At 42.8% G+C, this 20518-nt stretch overlaps 1 protein-coding gene across 4 annotated transcripts in view; it reads right to left on the bottom strand.

Moving 5' to 3' along the window:
* The window catches only part of LRRK1 (leucine rich repeat kinase 1), a 135355-nt gene that overhangs the window by 10528 nt on the left and 104309 nt on the right, over positions 1 to 20518 (bottom strand). For all 4 annotated transcript variants that reach the window (XM_073653372.1, XM_073653374.1, XM_073653373.1 and 1 more), the window contains 6 exons: positions 12105 to 12299; positions 11203 to 11354; positions 10223 to 10340; positions 9858 to 9971; positions 7870 to 8717; positions 152 to 253 (listed from right to left, as the gene is read on the bottom strand). In XM_073653372.1, coding sequence (XP_073509473.1) covers positions 152 to 253; positions 7870 to 8717; positions 9858 to 9971; positions 10223 to 10340; positions 11203 to 11354; positions 12105 to 12299 — 1529 coding nt within the window. The remainder of the gene's footprint in view (positions 1 to 151; positions 254 to 7869; positions 8718 to 9857; positions 9972 to 10222; positions 10341 to 11202; positions 11355 to 12104; positions 12300 to 20518) is intronic.

Here is a 20518-nt window from a genome sequence, read left to right as displayed (position 1 = left end):
AAGAGATTGCTGCCCTGCCAAGGAGGAACTTTTATATAAAAGGAAATTAAAAAAAAAAAAAAAAAAAGGTAGTTACAACCCCCTCCCCCCCAAAAAAAAACCTACATGTAAACCATGGGATCATTTTCTGCATACATGATAAGAAACGTACCCATCTTTTGTCAGTTCTCCAGATTGTAATACCGCAATGACGCGGCCTCTCTGTCCGCCACACTCCTTCTCCAGTCCTATGATGATAATGTCGCCTCCAAGTCTGAAAGAATCCAGAGCTAAATTTGTAGTAATTCTCAAAACTACAGTATATATATATAACACATGGTTACAAAAAAGGCTCTTCTCCCCATCACTATAGACAGGCAGGTTCATATTTAAAGGGAATCTGCCAGCAGGTGTTTGCCATGTAATCTGGAGACAGCATGCTGTAAGTGTTAGAACACAGATTTTAGCGATGCCTCTCTTATCAAGCTCTGAGGTTTTGTTTGCTTACAATGATTGTTTTCAGCTTATTATTGCTGTGACTAGCTGGTATGTGAGCCCTAGTCCCAAACACCCCCTCCTGTGATAGGTAGCTCACTATCTATGGACATTGTATATACAGAGCCTTGTGTGAGCCCTAGTCCCACACGCCCCCTCCTGTGATAGGCAGCTCACCGTTTATGGACATGGTATATACAGAGCCTGGTATGTGAGCCCTAGTCCCACACGCCCCCTCCTGTGATAGGCAGCTCACTATCTATGGACATTGTATATACAGAGCCTTGTGTGAGCCCTAGTCCCACACGCCCCCTCCTGTGATAGGCAGCTCACCGTCTATGGACATGGTATATACAGAGCCTGGTGTGTGAGCCCTAGTCCCACACGCCCCCTCCTGTGATAGGCAGCTCACTATCTATGGACATTGTATATACAGAGCCTTGTGTGAGCCCTAGTCCCACACGCCCCCTCCTGTGATAGGCAGCTCACCGTCTATGGACATGGTATATACAGAGCCTGGTGTGTGAGCCCTAGTCCCACACGCCCCCTCCTGTGATAAGCACCTCACTGTCTATGGGCTTTATACAAAGAGAGCTTGATGTGGGCGGGGTTAGCTTTCTCAACTCTGCTTCATGCTAAATCTAAAAGCTCTGATTGTGCGAGAACAGCTGCACTCAGTAATCTTTTACATTGCTGGATTCAGCTTCACTTTCACTACATCAGGCTGGTCTCAGATGAGGTAGCAAAAACCTGCTGACAGATTCCATTTAAGAAAGGCCATTCTGATGATATTTTAGTGCTATAAAAGTAAGATGTAGTAGACTAGTAGACAGGACTGGATTTACCCGCAGGCACAGTAGGGCTAAGAGTAAGGGTAACCCTGGAGGAAATCAAATTGTCTGCACTTACATGTCAATTATCAAAGCAACATATGATTTAAGATATAGCCTATTGTATGGGCTAAGTCTAAGGTGGCAGACAATCCGTGTCTAGGTGAGGGGGTAGAGTCTAAAGCGCCTCTGTGACAAGAGCTGAAGATAAGGTGGCAGAAAATCCGTGTCTATGTGATGGAAGCAGAGTGTAAGGCTGCAAAATATCCGTGCCTATGTGAGGGAGCAGAATCTAAAGCGGCAGAAAATTTGCACCTAAGTGATGGGAGTCAAATCTGAGGCTGCAGACAATCCGTGCCTTCAGGCTTCTGATGTATAGATCCAGTACTGATCAGGGCTCTGGAGTCAGTAAGCCAAACCTCCATGCCACCGACTCCCTCATACATGGCTCATGTTTAAGTGATAAATTTACTGTAGCACAGATTCATCTCAGCTAAAAGTCTAGACCCTTAGATCAGGAATAGGACAGACATTTATAGGACATTTCATAACTTTCCCAAATTCTTATGAAAAAACTAGATGGTGGCCCGATTCTAACGCATCGGGTATTCTAGAATAGGTATGCGGCCGACGGGGAGCAATTAGCAGAGCGGTGTTTAAATTTGGCACCAAAGTCGCTGATTGGTCAAGGCCGCCGGCCGCGACCAATCAGCAGAGCGGGGTTTAAATTTGGCGCCAAAATCGCTGATTAGTCGCGGCTGACGGCCGTGACCAATCAGCAGAGCGTTGTTTAAATTTTGCGCCAATACTGCTGATTGATCTCGGCCAGCGACCGCGATCAATCAGCAGAGCGTTGTTTAAATTTGGCGCCAAGCTCGCTGATTGGTCGCGGCTGGCGTCCGCGACCAATTAGCACAGCAGTGTTTAAATGTGGTGGCAAGATCGGTGATTGGTCGCGGCCGCTATTTAAATGTGGCGCCCAAATTGGTGATTGGTCACGGCCGCTGCCCGCGACCAATCAGCAGAGCGGTGTTTAACTTTAGTGCCAAGATCACTGATTGGTCGCGCTCTCCGCATGCGACCAATCAGCGAATCGTATTGGTGAGGAGCGGGGAGCGAAATCGTATTAGTGAGGACCGGGGAGCGCCGCTGCCTGTGCGGCTACTTCCACTGCGAGAAGCCTGGAGATGAGCGACTGCTCGCAGCAGAAGTATCCCGACCCGCAGCGCCGCTCCCCGGTCCTCCCTTGACACCCTAGCCGCTGATGTCCCCACATGATCCGCATAGTGTTACTAAGGTCCGGACATTTGTGTTAAAAATCGCTGATTGGTCGCTGGCGCTGCCTGCGACCAATCACCAATTTGGGCACCAAATTTAAATATCGGACGCGACCAATCACCGATCTTGGCTCCAGATTTAAACACCGCTGTGCTGATTGGTCGTGGCCGATATTTAAATTTGGCGCCCAAATCGGTGATTGGTCGCGGGCAGCGCCAGCGACCAATCAGCGATTTTTAACACAAATGTCCGGATCTTTGTAACACCATGCGGATACTGTGGGGAGATCAGCGGCTAGGGTGTGAAGGGAGGACCGGGGAGCGGCGCTGCGGGTCGGGATACTTCTGCTGCGAGCGCCCGCTCATGTCCCGGGTTCTCGCAGCGGAAGTAGCCGCACAGGCAGCGGCGCTCCCTGGTCCTCACTAATACGATTCACTGATTGGTCGCGCTCTCCGCACGCGACCAATCAGTGATCTTGGCGCTAAAGTTAAACACCGCTCTGCTGATTGGTCGCGGCCGCTGCCCGCGACCAATCACCAATTTGGGCGCAACATTTAAATAACGGCCGCGACCAATCAGTACAGCGGTGTTTAAATGTGGAGCCAAGATCGGTGATTGGTCGCGGCCGATATTTAAATTTGGCGCCCAAATCGGTGATTGGTCGCGGGCATCGCCAGCGACCAATCAGCGATTTTTAACACAAATGTCCGGATCTTTGTAACATCATGCGGATACTGTGGGGACATCAGCGGCTAGGGTGTGAAGGGAGGACCGGGGAGCGGCGCTGCGGGTCGGTATACTTCTGCTGCGAGCGCCTGCTCATGTCCCGGGTTCTCGCAGCGGAAGTATCCGCACAGGCAGCGCCGCTGACATCTATGCGGCAAGGGTGTGAAGGGAGGACCGGGGAGCGGCGCTGACATCCAATTGGTCGCGGCCGCTATTTAAATGTGCCGCACAAATCGTTGATTGGTCGTGGTCTTGGCCCGCGACCAATCACTGATCTTGCGGCTAAAGTTAACCACTACTGTGCTGATTGGTCGCGGCCTATATTTAAATTTGGCACCCAAATCGGTGATTGGTCGCGGGCAGCGTCCGCGACCAATCAGCACAGCGGTATTTAACTTTTGCGCTAAGATCAGTGATTGGTCGGGTCCGAAGACCGCGACCAATCATCGAATCGTCTTGATGAGGACCAGGGAGCGGCGTTGCCTGTGCGGCTACTTCCGCTGCGAGAACCCGGGACATGAGCGGGCGCTCGCAGCAGAAGTATCCCGACCCACAGCGCCGCTCCCCGGTCCTCCCTTCCGCATGGATGTCAGCGACGCCGGCGGTCCTTCCGCTGCTACCGGCCGGGAGATGAGCGCCTCGCGGCGCTCATCTCCTGGCTGCAATGCCGCTGAGCTCCGTCCCGCAGATGAGCCGCTAACGGCCGCCATCTTTTTTCTGAAATCCCGCGGCGCTGATTGGCCGCTGCCGGACCAATGAGCGACGCGGGATTTCCTGGACAGACAGACAGACGGGATAAGACAATTATATATATAGATATTCCCCACAAACTGCATTGAACTACTGTACCCAATTTATTATATATTTTAGGAGTCGGAGTCGGTCCATTTTATACCGACTCCACGTCTCTGACTCCACAGCCCTGGTACTGATCATAGCCTTTTTCAGGAAGAGTGACAGATAGTTATTTTGATTAATCTACATTTGTGAATGTCCAAAAATGGTTGCAATTATGAAGCTCTTAAATTTTTTCCTACTAACATACAGTGCTCTTGAACCACAGGAGGATGAGACACCCACTGCATTCTGCATTCTCCTGTGCAAGACTAAAATCATGGCCAAACATGACAACTGGACTACATCATAAGGTTTCCCGTTCTTTAACGCTCTCTTTGGTTTATTGTTGGTCTGTGGTTTAGATTAGTCATAAGAGCCAAGATGTGTCACGACCACGTTATATGACTTTATGTTTATGTTGGGTGGATCTGCTAATGTAAGTGTGTTCTGGGTGGTGAATTCATTATTTAGATTTCATTAGATTGAATAAAAGAATTGAAGCCATTGTGAATATGGAATATTTAGGCAGGTCAAAACCTTCCCATGTTATGAGGAGTGACAATACAAAAGCTGGTTATTGTCTTTATCATAGTCTATAAAAAAAACAAAACACAGCCAAGCAAATCTTGGTGCAGAAGTGTGCCAGTGACGCCAACATCTAAAGCTGGCCAAATATCGAGGATTTCAGATGGACAGTTTCTGAATGACTTTCCATCGATGGGCAGACTTTGAAGGTTTTTCCACAATGTCAAGTTTAAATGACAGTCTTGACAAAACAAAAAATAGATCTTTGCCACAATCAGCAGCCTGTTCTGGGCTTCCACTGATGGGATTCAGATCTGCTGTTCAGCATGAATTACTGATCAGCTACAGGTTTCGACAATGACCAAAAAATTCCAACAAGGTGTTACGCTCGTTTGTCATTGTGAAATGGTGCAGAAAAGCAGATAAAATTAATCTAAATTGGCTTTTTTTGGCTGCTTATATTCACTAGCTGTAAGATCACCTTAATCTGCACTTTCCAAAGGTCATAATTTGCCAAGAAAATAACGCTTTTTATGTAGCAATTTGGAAAAAAAACATAACAGATCACCCCATTCATATAAGAGTGCTAAGAGAAACTGAAGAGCCGTGCTTAAAGGGAATCTGTCATCAGGTTTTTGCTATGTAATCTAAAGACAGCAGGAGATAGAGGCTGAAATACAGAATTCAGTGATGTGTTACTTGTCAGTGTGTGCTGTTGTTTACTAACTGTGAAGGATTTATCAGTAAGATTAACATTGCCAGACTAGTCCTGCAAATAAACACCTCACCGGCTATGGACTTTGTACACAACGAGCCTGGTGTGGGTGGGGTTAGCTGTGGTGTAGGCGGGGTTTGCTTTCTCAGCTCTGCTTCATTCTAAATCTAAAATCTCTGATTGTGTCAGAACCGCTGCACCCAGTAATCTAAAATGACATATCATTGGATTCAGCTTCTCTGTATCTACATCATGCTGCTCTAAGGTAAGGTAGAAAAAACCTTCAGACAGATTCCCAACCGGAGCATTTTCCGTTTTTGCGTTTTCGTTTTTTGCTCCCCTTCTTCCCAGAGCCATATTTTTTTTATTTTTCGGTCAATATGGTCGTGTGAGGGCTGTTTTTTTGCGGGACTTGTAGGCTAAAACACCTACAATTTAAATGGGCTGGTAGAATAGAATATACATCACCTGTCTGACCTTGCACTCCTCCAATTTAACCAGCAGGTGATGTATATTCTATTCTACCAGCCCATTTAAATTGTAGGTGTTTTAGCCCAGAAGTGACATGTTTTGTCCAGAGCTGTAGGCTTGTAGCCCAAGAGTGGCATGTAGGCAGAGTAGTACCCATCAGACGGGAGGTCACCTTGCAGCAGTTGATGGGCACACATGAATTGGCCAATTTATAAGCTAAGAACCTCCATTTTTTTGTAAGTAAAGCTTATTGAGTAATAACACAGTTTAGATCAAATGTTTTTATTGTCTTTATGTATCTTGACCATAATGGAGTGCTGCTGGAGTACATGTTAGGCTATGGGTTGAACTAGATGGACTTAGTCTTCCTTCAACCTTAAAAACTATGTAACTATATTGCGCAGTTTCTGCAGCTAGCACCTGTTCACACTTAGGATGTGCAGGTCAGTTTTATATATATATGCTTAGTTTCCATTCTGCAGTTACATGCCGCTAAATCTCACTAATCCAAGTACTAGGACATGTGTAGTGCCAATTATGATGACTTGCTCCCCCATGGTAGAATATTAGGTAAACTGGCAGTGCATTTCACTTGAAACGTATTAAATTCCAGAATATCTCTAATCCTGAAAATTCTATAATCTAGTATTAGCCTAATTCCAAAATTATTGGATTAGACAGCTATAACATCTAGCAAGATGTGATTGACGGACGGTATGAAGCCAAATGATGGCTCGATACTCTGTGTTATAGTGAAACAGTTGGGATCGCTAACAAGGTCTATGATGAGCCTGTCACCAGGTTACTTTTGTAGAGGTCAAAAGGCAATATTTAAAATGCAAGTTCAATTTCTTGAAAACCTGTATTATGTCCCAGAGCAGAAATCACAGTACTGCTGACTAACAGGACATTATCAACACAATCGTCGACACAATCCCAGTATCTTGGCTGAATCCCTATTGTGCAGAGAATCAGTTTTTCCCACATCAGCCTACGGCATACAGCCTGGTATAAAGGCTACACTTCCCAGATACTGCTCCAGCAGGGAGATTTCATCTCTGAAGCTCACAAAATAGTGAATGCAGCTCTGGACTAATATGCAATATGTTTACAACTGTTTATGAAGATTTAAAGGGCATGCATCTATATGGGTATGCAGGTCACAGAAAGTTGACTAACATGATACCTTGATATCTGCGATCTGATGTCTTATTCCAGAGAAATTCATGTTTTTCAGAATATGTACATGAGCTGTTGAGAACTATGGGCCGGACATAGATCTCCCTGAGAATCTGCCTCCAGAGATTATTTTACATGAAATGGGGCGTTACCAGTGTGGAAGATTCTGACCCACAATGAAAGATGAGAATGCAGCATGTATTGAGTTTAACAGAATGGACACGAAGTTCAGTAAAAAAAAAAAAAAAACAATGTTGCATTAAATTGACCGATAGACATGAGCAATTTGATTCACCCTCCCTATCTTAGTGTTCAGTCCGATCCACCATGGCACCCGGTCTTTACTTTTGTGCTTGACATATTCAGCCCGGCATCCTCGGTGCCTCTGGTGCTTACTAGGCCCTGCGGCATCATAATGGTACATGAGGCTTGGTCACTAGGACTCATGCAATGTCATGGGGTCTAGTAAGGAGAAGAAAGACCCACAATACTGGGCCGAGGATGCCAGTGGAAGAGCAGAAGTAAAGACTGGCTGCCAAGAAAGACCAGACTGGAAACAGAACCAGGGCAGCTCAAATAGATTTGCTTATCTCTAGTCACTGATATCATACATATCATATCATACTGCTGTGTGAATATGCCCTTAGTCATAATTTCTATGAAATTCTATGGGGAGGAAAGCAGCCCATGGTAAGAAATCAGGCTTTCATTTTTAATAATTTCCCTGACACAGGAGGACTTTATATGATTAATAAGAGAAATGCTCCACCTTTCCTTTACACTACCCCTGATATATCTGTTATACAGTAATTACACTGCAGTATACCAACTCACCTTGGGATCCAAAGCAAATCTTTAACGGCAAGGATCCGAACTGCCTGGAAGCGTAGTTTCTCCTCTTCGGTTGGAGGGGCTTTGCTACCCCAGCTCTCACTAGGCATTCTGGGCCTTTGTTCACGTGACAGCTCAAGTTCCTCACTGTCGGTGGAGAACAAGACACTATTGTAGCTGACCGGTGTACTGGGAAGGCTGGAGGAAGACTTTGCTGCTCCTTGAGGCACAGAAGAAGAGGAGACTGATGATATTGAGCAATAGTCTGTTAGAGAGTCCTGGTGGCTGATGAGCTGTGTCCCTCTATCCTGGCTGTAGAGGACACCCATATTTGCCTGGCATTGACTGTCACGATTCTCCACCGGTAAGGCGATGGGGGCCAACTCAGAATTAGCCTTTACTGTGAACATATCTCTTAAAGGACTGCAGTCACCACAGAAGTATCGGGCGCAGAACTGGTAACTAGCAACATGGTACATAACTAATGTGTTTGTCCTGTTGTCCAAGCACCAAACAGTCTCCTCGCCATTGCAGTCTGAACTGGACACCATGGATATAACAGATGATGGAGCAGCGTAAGGTTCAAGCCGTTTAGTGATTTCCAACGATGTGCAATCCACTATCAGGATACCAGGCCCATTGCTGTACCAGACCTCAGATCCTCCATTGGAGATCTCCATGGCCACTACTGGGTATGGATTCTGTCTGGGATCTTCATCTCCTATTTTGAACATGGTCCGATTGGCTGTGCGAGAACAGATGTATGAGCAATCGGAGCTGGGAATGCCACTGGATACTGGAAATACGCAGATCAGGCTGTCCGCCAGGCCGGCAAATACTAATGGGGAGCTCTGTCAAAGAAAAAAAAAAAAGATGTACAATAAACTGTGTTAAAACTGGCTACACAGAGGATCGTTCAGATAAATTCATGCTACAACCTGCACTGGCATATTGTTCTGGACAAGCCACATACAAAAAAAGTTTCATTGTCAATGTAGACTTGCCAGTATGGCCAATTTTGGGCAACTTTAAAGTCAAGCACCCACAATGAGTATGTATATTTTCGTATGCAAAAAAATGCAGAGTCTTAATATTCCAAGAAATTGTATGAGATTTCTCTAAATATCAAGCCCACTGTGCTTCTTTTTTTGTTTCTTTTGCGGTAAATATGCGTTTTATTTGCAGATTTTCCCCATAGACTTGAATGAGATGAGTAAAAATCAACAGGTAAAAAAAAACTAAACATATGCACTTTTGTTGTATTTCCGCACCGGAAATACACTAAAAGCGCACGTAATCCGCACATGACTGCATCAATAAAGTCTTATAAAAACTAACTAACATGAAGTATCAAAAACAAAGCAGCTTTATTTAAGACATGACATACCAAAAAGAGACAAGACCCGCAGCAGAAAAAAACGTGTAAAAAAGGACTTAAAAACGCAATGAAGAAAAACGCAAGTAACCTAATTTAGCTAATAAGGGCTGAAATGCTGCAACATCAAAAACTCACAAAATACTCATCGTGGAAACTTCGTCTAAAAGTGTTATTATTCCAAAGATATTTATGGCACCGGACTGTTCTAGCATATCCACACGATAAGTCAAAAATTTCTGGTAGGGGTTCCCACATTTGGGACCTTCACCTATCGGGATGACATGGGTCCCCTTATATGCTGACTATCAATTACACACAGAAATGTCAGGCAGATGTGGCTGCATAGGTTCTCGGATCTCTCTAGTCAAGTCTCTAGGAGGTCAGGAAAACATCAAAGGCAGGATCCCATATTCTCCAAATAGATGGGAGATCTCCACCTAGAAGACACTTAGGGCATATCCTGTGGACATGCTATAAATGCCTTTAATGTGCAAATACCCCAGGAGAAGACCTGCAGTTTCTTCCTCTGCACCTGTTGCTCTCCAGTCTTGTCTGTATTGACATGGTAATCAATTTTACAACATGGTGGGAATATATTTGTTCAGGCACCTACTTTTGCCACAGAAAGCGTCAGGAAGCAGGTCACAATCGCTGGTGTGTCAACTTCTTTCAGGGGGGCACTTAGAGGACACATGCCCTGCAGACTGTAAATTGATATTTTTTGGTCCTGCAAAATTATAATTATAAAAAATAAATAACTGGACATTTAGATAATATTCCAAGACTGGCAGCATAAAAACAGATTGTCTTGTTTGTTTTGTGGGAATCAACTAAACAAAATCATATTTCCTTTAGCGAATTCAAGAGGGTTAGGTATTTAGTGAGACATATTTTTCTAAAATGTCATTTTTTAACAAAATTTTGCAACTGATCATATGACCTCTACATTGCTAAGCGAGTTTGCACATTTTTTTCCACCTCAGTAGAAATCCACAAAGTATTCTGGATTTTCAGCTGACTGCACATCCTCAGGCCAGGGCAGCTCAGCCCCCGAACTTCAACCTGACCTTTCCCGATATCAACAACGGTGTAGTTCCTGCAGAAAAGAGGAGACAGTTTTGAGCTGTAATGAGAAATATCAAGAAGGAGCACAAGAATAATTGTATTAAAGGAATTTTAGTATAGACACTTTTGGCACAATGAAGCATGAGGCTTTGCCACAGTTTCCCGCCTCCTTTGATTTCAATTTATCACCTATTTTCAGATTTCTGCTTGCTAAAGACAGAGGCCACACAACAATCGGCTGGTGGTTAACTCAACAATCATGAATATTTATGTTGGAGTTTAGCAATGTAATCCGTAACCTTTGCTATTCTGAATCTCCCCCAAATCCTTTCAAGGCTGCGGTTATCCCGGTTGCTTGTGCACCTTTTTCTAAAACACTTTTTCCTTCCACTCAACTTTCCATTAATATGCTGGGATACAGCACTCTGAACAGCCAGCTTCTTTAGCAATGACGTTTTGTGGCCTACCCTCCTTGTGGAGTGTGTCAATTACTGCCTTCTGTACATCTGTCAAGTCAGCAGTTTTCCCCATGATTGTGGAGCCTACTGAAACAGACTAAGGGACCTTTTTAAATGCGTAGGAAGTCTTTGCAGGTGTTTTTTGTTAATTATTTTAATTTACTGAGATAATGACTTTTTCTGTTTTCATTGGCTGTAAGCCATAATCATCAACATTAACAGAAATAAACACTTGAAATAGATCACTCTGTTTGTAATGACTCTATATAATATAGTTTTACTTTTTGTATTGAAGAACTGAAATAAATTAACTTTTTGATGATATTCTAATTTTGTGAGAAGCACCTGTATACACATATATTCCCTCAGCTAATTCAAGCCATAAAGATTAAAAATGGAAATATTTTAGGAGTTGGAGTCTTGTCTGTGTGGTACCTGGCTTGCCCGTTTCCTGCCCATAGCACAATGGTATTGTCTTGCTCTCTGGATGCACAGAACGTCTCCTGCATTCCGCACATCACATGATACTTGAACACGGAGAAACTCGGATCATTCATACGTCGGACCACTGATGCAGCAAGAGGACGCTAGAAAACAGGAAGAATCTAGGTCAGGTATAGAATGAATGGTAAAAATATTAAAAAAAACTAGTAAAGTCTCAGCGTGAGATTTGCGTTAAGTTGTGCAGGATTAGAACAAGACTGTAGAAATAAAAATCATTAAACTAGCTTCACATATGGCATATAAATACTGAAATAGATAAAAAAAGGACATAGCAGAACTACACTTGTGGTTTTATGTTCTTTTTGGAAGCTTTCCTTTCTTCCATGTTGGGTGATAAATTAGTGTGCCTGTATGATTGTTCTTATAAAGTGCACCTGAAATTACCAAAGGCTTGAAAATGCCCATACACCTTATACAAGGATTAGCCAAACACTTGTGTAGCTGGCATACATCTCTCCTGGCCGTGTGTGGGTATGGTGGGCTAATCTCCAGCAGATGGTGACAATGAAACGTGCAACAGTAGGTGAATACTAAGATACTAGCAGCTGTGCACACATTACAATCCTTTCTAGGCTCATTACCCCAGAATTAGGAAAATAAGACTTACAATATTGTCAGTATACACAATATGTCTTAAGGAAGAGCTCCATCTCCGCTTCTTTTACCACTCATGTTGTACAAGCTTAGATACACCAGCTACATTTTTCCCCCAGTATTAGGTTTTTAAAGGAGCTTTTTGCACCGGAGCACTGCACTCGACACTGCCATCTCTGATACTAGTATTCAGATATACAAATGACATTTTCTCTACATCCCGGCATGTGTGGACCCACCTTCTCTGGTTTTGTGTCCCAGCACTCCATCATCAGCTCCTGCAGCCTGGAGAACTGAACTTCTTCTGGGCGCCCCAAGACGGGACGGATGCCCTTAGACAACTTTTTGGAGATCTGAAGCTGATGTTGACCCAAAGATGGTCGCTGGCCAGAGAGCAGTTCATACAGAACCATCCCATAGGAGAACATGTCCACCTTAACATAAGAATAAATGTGAAATAATAATATATGCACCATACACAACACTAAAAATACAGTATTCATTAATTCACAAAACAAACTATAAAGGGTGTGTGCACATTACGTCTTTTAGACGCCGGCGCACCTGCATTGTTTTAGATGCAGAAGACTCTCCAGGAGACCACTGGTGGTGGTTTTCCTGAAGTTTCTTTTCAAACGCCTTTATGGACATCTTTTGTGTTGGTGATTTTTTTTCCTTTTCATTCTAAATATAGAATGGAGGCGGCTTCTAAGTGGAATTTGCCAGAAGAATGGTCAGGTACCTTCTTCTATACGCTTCACGGCTTTCGAAGCCTAGAGTGGTTCAAAGTTGTTATAAAAGACAGAACATATGAACAGAAAATTCGTGTGTAAATTGCTGTGCATATGTTCATTCTCTTTTGGTGGTTTTAGCACTTTTTTAGGAGGGTTCCAGGCGGAATCAGCCTGAAAAATTTGTTGTGTGCACATACCCCCAAGGATGGAGTTTATAATCAGAAGATTGGTCTATCTGTGACCCCAACTCAGCGTGGCATTAATTCTAACTAATATTCCATTATATAGTACACTCACTCCTTAAAGGGTCTTTAACCCTTTTACAACCCAAGGTGGTTTGCACGTTAATGACCGGGCCAATTTTTACAATTCTGACCACTGTCGCTTTATGAGGTAATTACTCTGGAACGCTTCAACAGATCCCCCTGATTCTGAGACTGTTTTTTCGTGACATATTGTACTTCATGATTGTGGTAAAATTTCTTCGATATCACTTGCGTTTATTTGTGAACAAAAACGGAAATTTTCGAAAATTTTGGAATTTTCAAAATTTTAATTTTTGAAATCAGAGAGATATGTCACACAAAATAGTTAATAAATAACATTTCCCACATGTCTACTTTACATCAGCACAATTTTGGAACCACGATGCGTTTTTTAATCGTTTCCGCAGTGGCAATAACGCTGCAGAAAGGCTTAAAAAACGCTTGGGAGAAGGCCTGCCATGTTCCCCAATGATAATCCGCATGTGTTGTGCACATGCTGCGGAAATTTAAGCTGCGGATTATCATTGCGGAAAAAAACGCAGCACTACCAATTATTTTGCGGAAGCGCTGCGTTTTCGCCGCCATTGACTTGCATTGGAACGCATGGATTACGCATCACTACATCTGTACATGCGTAATCCATGCGTTTCAATGTGCGGATGGTACCCGGGTGTGGAGGACAGGAGACTCTCCTCCGGACCCGGGTACAATAGAACCTGTAAAAAAAAGAATAAAATAAAAAATAAATATTATATTTACCTTCTGATGGTCCCCGGTGTGCTTGTCTTTGCTTGCCGGCAGATCGCGGTGGACTGAAGGACCTGCGCTGACGTCATTTAGTCATGTGATGGGAGGTCCTTCAGTGTACCGCGAGCTGCTGGCAAGCCAGGACGGATAAAGACTGCGGTGGCCATCAGAAGCTAAGTATATATTTATTTTTTACCATTCTTTGGGGTCCCACTATATAAATCCATGCCATTTGTCAAGCACTTTTCCAATCGCTTGGAAAGTGCTTGTCAACCAGCATGCGGAAATGCATGTGAAGAACGCTTCACATCTGCTTGTCCCTGGCAGGAAAGACGCATGTACAATCCGCATGTACAATCCACATGCGTTTTTTCTGCCAGGGAGATGCAGAAACGCTCAGGAAAAAAGCCAGAGCATTTCTGCATTGTGGGCACATAGCCTAAGGGTTAAAAGTTGACCAGCGATTTCTCATTTTTCCAACAAAATTTACAAAACCATTTTTTTTTTAGGGACCACCTCAAATTTGAAGTCACTTTGAGGGGTCTTTATGACACAAAATACCCAAAATTGAGACCATTCTAAAAACTGCACCCCTCAAGGTGCTCAAAAATGTTACTTTAGACCCAATTTTTTTTATTTTCACAGGGGTAACAGGAAAAAATGGACCCCAAAATTTGTTGTGCAATTTCCCCTGAGCACGCAGATGCCCCATATGTGGGGAAAAACCACTGTTTGGGTGCACGGCGGGGTTCGGAAGGGAAGGAGCGCCATTTGATATTTTGAATGTAAAATTTGCTTGAATAATTAGTGGACGCCATGTTGCATTTGGGGAGCGTCTGATGTGCCTAAACAGTGGAAACCCCCCACAAGTGACACCATCTTGGAAACTAGACCCCTCAGGGAACTTATCTAGATGTGTGGTGAGCACCTTGAACCCCCAGGTACTTCACAGAAGTTTATAACATTGAGCCGTAAAATTTTCACATTTTTCCCACAAAAATGTTTTTCAGCCCCCAATTTTGCATTTTCAGAAGGTTAACAGGAGAAATTGCACCATGCAGTCTGTTGTGCAATTTCTCCTGAGTAAGCAGATACCCCATATGTGGGGGAAAAACCACTGTTTGGGCACAGGGCAGGGCTCGGAAGGGAAGGAGCGCCATTTGACTTTTTGATTGTAAAATTTGCTTGAATAATTAGAAGACGCCATGCTGAATTTGGAGAGCCCCTGATATGCCTAAACAGTGGAAACCCCCCCCCCCCCCCACAAGTGACACCATTTTGGAAACTAGACCCCTCAGGGAACTTATCTAGATCTGTGGTGAGCACCCTGAACGCCCAAGTGCTTTACAGAAGTTTATAACATGGAGCCGTGAAAATAAAAAAAATCAAACTTTTTCCACAAAAATGATGTTTTAGCCCCAATTTTTTTATTTTCACCAGGGTAAGAGGAGAAAATGGACCCCAAAAACTTTTTGTGCAATTTCTCCTGAGTCTGCCAATACCCCATATATGGGGAAAATACAGTGTTTGGGCACACGGCAGAGTTCAGAAGGGAAAGAGCACTGTGTGACTTTTTGAACGCAAAATTGTCTGGAATCGAGAGCGGACGCCATGTCACGTTTGGAGAGCCTCTGATGTGCCTAAATAGTGGAAACCCCCCACAAGTGACCCCATTTTGGAAACTACACCCCTTAAGGATTTTATCAAGGGGTATAGTGAACATTTTGAACCCAGAGGTTCAATGATAACATTAAGTTGTCATTAGTCTTGAGCGCAAGTGCTTGCTATTTGAGTTTGCATCGTGTACTCAGGTATGCACCATGTATCGCGCGTGCTCGAGTGATATGCTCGAATCCCTACCCGCATATTTCACGGTTATTAGACACCCAAAAAAAAACATGCGGGAATCGCTCATGCATGGCAGGCAATCCCCGTGAGTTTTTTTTGGGCAGTGGCGCATATGGGGCGGAGACTCGAGAATGTCACTTGAGCACCCGCGATACTCAGTGCATACCCGAGCACCCGATGCAAACGCAAGTAGAGAGCACTTGCGCTCAACACTAGTCGCCATATCGTCATCTTTGTTTTTTTACTTTTGAAAAAAATCCCTAACTCCTAGCCTAACCCTAGCCCAACCCCAACCCCAACCCCAACCCTAACCCTAGCCCAACCCCAACCCTAACCCAAACCCAAACCCCAACCCTAGAGTTTATTTTTTACGCCGTTCCTCGTGCGGTATAAGTGATTAGACAACTTTATTCTTCGGGTCGGTGCGACTACAGAGATACCAGAATCATATCGGGTTTTTATGATTGACAGCTGTCACACACTAAAAGACGCATTTTTTTGTAAAATCTAGTTTTTGCATCGCCATATTTTGAGAGCTATAATTTTTCCATATTTTGGCCGACAGTCATGTGACGGCTTGTTTTTTGCAGGATGAGTTGACGTTTTTATTGGTGCCATTTTCAGGCATGTGACATTTTTTTGATCGCTTTCTATTCCGATTTTTGGGAGGCAGAATAAACAAAAACCAACAATTCAGGAATTTTTTACATTTTTTTATGCTGTTCCGCGTGTTGTAAAATTGATAAGGTAGCTTTATTCTTCGGGTCAGTATGTTTACAGCGGTACCACATTTATATCGGTTTTCTCTGTTTTGGTCGTTTTTACACAATAAAAGCTATTTTATAGAAAAAAATATTTTTTTGCATCACTTTATTCTGAGAGCTATACCTTTTTTATTTTTCGGCTAATGGAGCAATATGGCAGCTTGTTTTTTGTGGGACAAGATGACGTTTTCAGCAGTACTATTTTTATTTATATTCGTCATTTTGATCACGTGTTATTCCATTCTTTGTTTGGCGGTATGATGATAAAGCATTGTTTTTTGCTTCGTTTTTTTTTTTTTTTACCGTGTTCACTAAAGGAACAGTTTTATAGGTCAGGTCGTTCCAGACGCGGCGATACCAAATATGTGTACTTTTATTAATTTATTTTTTTTTTATAATAATATTTATTGATGGGTACATTATATATTTTTTTTGGTGGATTATTTTTTTATTTTTAAACATTTTTTTTACTTTTATTCTTTGTCCCACTATGGGACTTTCACTTTTTTTTATTCTGATCACCTGTATAGCATAGGCCTGTGCTATACAGGCTGTCAGCGCTGCAGATGCAGAAGATACTTTGGTCATGACCAAAATATCTTCCTGCTGTCTGGTGACCTGGATGTTGTCATGACGACATCGGGTTGTCATGACGACATCGGGTCGTCATGGCAACATCCGGGAAGCCGCGGCAGACATCGCTGGACGCCGGCAGGAGAGGTGAGTATCCTGATCACCTCCCTTTGCCACCGCCATGCTGCGATCGACTTTGATCGCAGCATTGCGGGGGTTAATGTGCTGGGAGCGGTGCGGGACCGCTCCCAGCACATAGTACTGGGTGTCAGCTGTGACAATCAGCTGACACCCGGCGGCGATTGCGCCCGCACAGCCTGTGTGCGGGCGCGATTGCCAAGACGTACTAATACGTATCAGGCTCTTAAGTCCCAGGGCGCAGATACGCATTAGTACGTCCTGGGCTTTAAAGGGGTTAAAGGGGTATTCCCATCTCCAAGATCCTGGAGATGGATAACTAAGGTCCTGTAATGCCTGCACATGAGGAAAGAGAAAACTATACTACATTTCTATTTAGAGGTATTTGCTAATATTATTATTATTGCTACATCTACTACATATTTGGGTAGGATCTTGGAAATGGGAGTACCCCTTTAACTTTATCCAATTGCCAAAGGAATATATCATCCTCAAGGGAGAAACCAGATTATTAGTTTAACATTTAGTTGTACATTACAAATCCAAATCAGTAAAATCCCATAAGTCTGACATTCACAAGAGCACTAGGTTGGTGGGAGGACATAACAACAGGTGTCTACATGGCACAGGGACACGTATATGCTTGGCAATGCTTCCAATGAAGCATACCTTTTCCCAGGGAGCATTGCTAAGCCTATAAGTCTCCTTGTGCCAGATTTGTGGCCTCCACAAGGAGACACCGTGCCATTTTAGATCTATGACATTCAATTAAAATTGAGGATAATATAATTTGGGGGGTGAAGACCTATTGGTGGACTGCAGGCACCAAATCTTACTTTTCTATGATGAGGTTCTGCTGCAGAATTTCCTCTATAATGTAAAGATCTTTTGGTTTTCATGTTCAGCATTAACATTTAGAATAGTTTTTATTTTTAAAGCATCTTTAGTTTTGCTTTCGTACCTTAAATGTTTTAAAGACTCCTGCTTTCTGGCAACCTATGCAAAAAAATAAATTGCATTTTTCCCATTTAAAAGGCTTCAAACTTGTCTGGCCATGAGTGGTAATGTATCAATGTGAACAATCATTTTTCGGCTAAATGATTGCCCTTTCAGATGTCTGTATTTTTCTCGCAAGTAAAAAAAAAAAAAATCAGATTTTTGGTCCGTGTGTTCGTTTTTACCATCAGTGTTTCAGTTGTTTTTCTCATATACAAAATACACTCTGTCCAAAAGAAGACCACAGACGTTAACATTCCCATAGGCTTTAAATAGGTACGTGAAAAACACGGACATATTGTACATAAAGCATGGGTGTCTGAATGAGGCCTTAGGCTGGGTTCAGACAAGCATCTGAAAAATCATATCATTTTCATGAAAAAAACTGACTATTTTAATAGACTATGCTGCAATTTTTTCACATGGACAATTGGCCCATGTGAAAAACGGTCATATAAAATAGTCTTATCTCATCACATTGGTCAGTGTGCCATTTTAACAAACACAGTATGTATAATATGCCTGTCTGAACAAACCTATACACTGATACATTGTACCAATCATCAGCAGTGTGAGCCAGACTATGTCAGCAGGGGTTTTTAAGACTCTGAAGAAAAATAATGAGATTGTTACTGAAAGCAAGCAGAGATCTTGAAAACACTTAGTGATTAAAACCTAAGGTATAATAAAGTTGCATAACGTTTCACAGGTCAATACAATAATTACATTTTACATATATTTCCACACCTAGAATTTTGTTTACAAAATGGACTAACATTCATTTTTGTGTTTGCACCCAGAGAACCTTGAAATCCAGACATGACTATTACTACTACGAATAATTATTATAGAATGAAGAAGAATTAGATTTCTAGTTTTTGCTCCCTTCTTTAACAAACAAGCATTCTACAAACGTATAACCACACGTGAGTATTTAGTCCATGCAAACACAAAGGCAAATATATTTTCCATATGGGCAGCTAATTAGTAGATACAAAGTAACTACTGTTCACTGGTCAGGGTGCATTAAAGGAGCAGGTCCTAAATGTCGTTATGTATTAAAGATCTACAAAAGGAAAGAGCTGACGTTGGAATTCCCTTACATCAAACGTCCCGGAATAGAATCTAATTGAAAGTTATTGGAATGTTTGTTGCTGGTTGAAGACAAAGGGAGGTAAAGAGGGGTGGACGCCTCTAATGAGACAATTAGAGACGGAAAGTGCCAGGTTATGCATCACATTATAGCCATGTCATCTGCGTGCAACACCATATCTAACAAAGCCATAAAAACGGTTTTGGTTAAAGAGTATTTTTGGTTTTAAAGTATAACCATCCGTTTGAAAACGTTTTTATGTATTCTCGGCACTGCATAGTACTGCTGATTGGTGGGGGTCCGAGTTCTGAGACCCCAATTTATTGGTAAAAACACCGCTCTGAACCTCCGCTGATCAATCAAAACACTGCTCTGAACCTCCGCTGATCAATCAAAACACGGCTCTGAAGTGCGCAGTTCCTGCATGATCTGCGCACATACAGCGATGTATTAGCTCAGCGAGACTGAATGTACAGACCCATAGACTTACTACTGAGCCTGTCCACCGCTCTATGTGCGCAGCTCATGCAGGAAATGCGCACTTCAGAGCAGTGTTTTTATTGATCAGAGGAAGTCCCAGGACCCCGAACCCCCAACTGATAAGCAACGCTGGTAATATATAAACACTTATGCAAAACGACAATTACACTAAAAGGAATCCGTCACGAGGATTTTGCCAGCCCATCTGAGATAATGTAGGGCCAGAGACCCAGATTTCAACAATGTATCACTTACTGAGACGCTTGCTGTCATTTTGATAAAATCACTGTTTTATCTGCTGCAGATCTAGCAGTGCTCTGAATGCTGAGCTCTGTGTAACCCCGCCCACACCACTGATTGGCAGCTTTCTGCCCATGCACAGTGTACACAAAATCTGCCAATCAGTGGTTGGGCTGGGGTTATACAGTGCTGATATGCAGCAGGTTTACTAGGTATCTAGTCATAAAATCACTATTTTATCAGCAGAATATTATTACACTATGGAGCCCAGTAAATGACACCGATAGAATCAGGGTCTCTGTCTCTACATTATGCTGCTCGCAGATTAGGTGGAAAAGATCTGGTGACAGATTCTAGTTAAAATTCCTAATGTTACTTACTGGATAAAATAAAAAGTTGTACAACTTTCTAATAGACGCAGAGTTTCAATTCCTCACTATTTTCCAGACAATTATTTGCAGCCAATGAATGAGAATGTTCTGCTTTACACCCAGATAAAACCTACAAAAAGCAAAATTAACATAAACCCTGCTGTAAATAAATAAATAAAAAGCCAAAGTGCATTTAAATAGCATAGGGTTCTCAGTAACACTGTTTTAGATCAAAAATAGCATAAAAGCCATCCCACCACGGCAAGGCGACCCCATTTGGGATGGTCCTACTCTGTGTCAAATATTAAAAACCTTACCATGTGTCAAAGTTGACCTCAGTGTATGAATAGGGGCAGATAAAGGGCAATTTTTGTGTTTTTTTCTTTGTATTTTTGCATTCTGA

Source organism: Phyllobates terribilis, unplaced genomic scaffold, assembly GCF_046119375.1.
Source record: "Phyllobates terribilis strain yellow unplaced genomic scaffold, ASM4611937v1 Scaffold_11__3_contigs__length_659146591, whole genome shotgun sequence".
NCBI classification, from domain to species: Eukaryota; Metazoa; Chordata; class Amphibia; order Anura; family Dendrobatidae; genus Phyllobates; species Phyllobates terribilis.
Note: the sequence above shows the minus strand (reverse complement) of the source record. Positions and strands in the feature narration are given on the sequence as shown.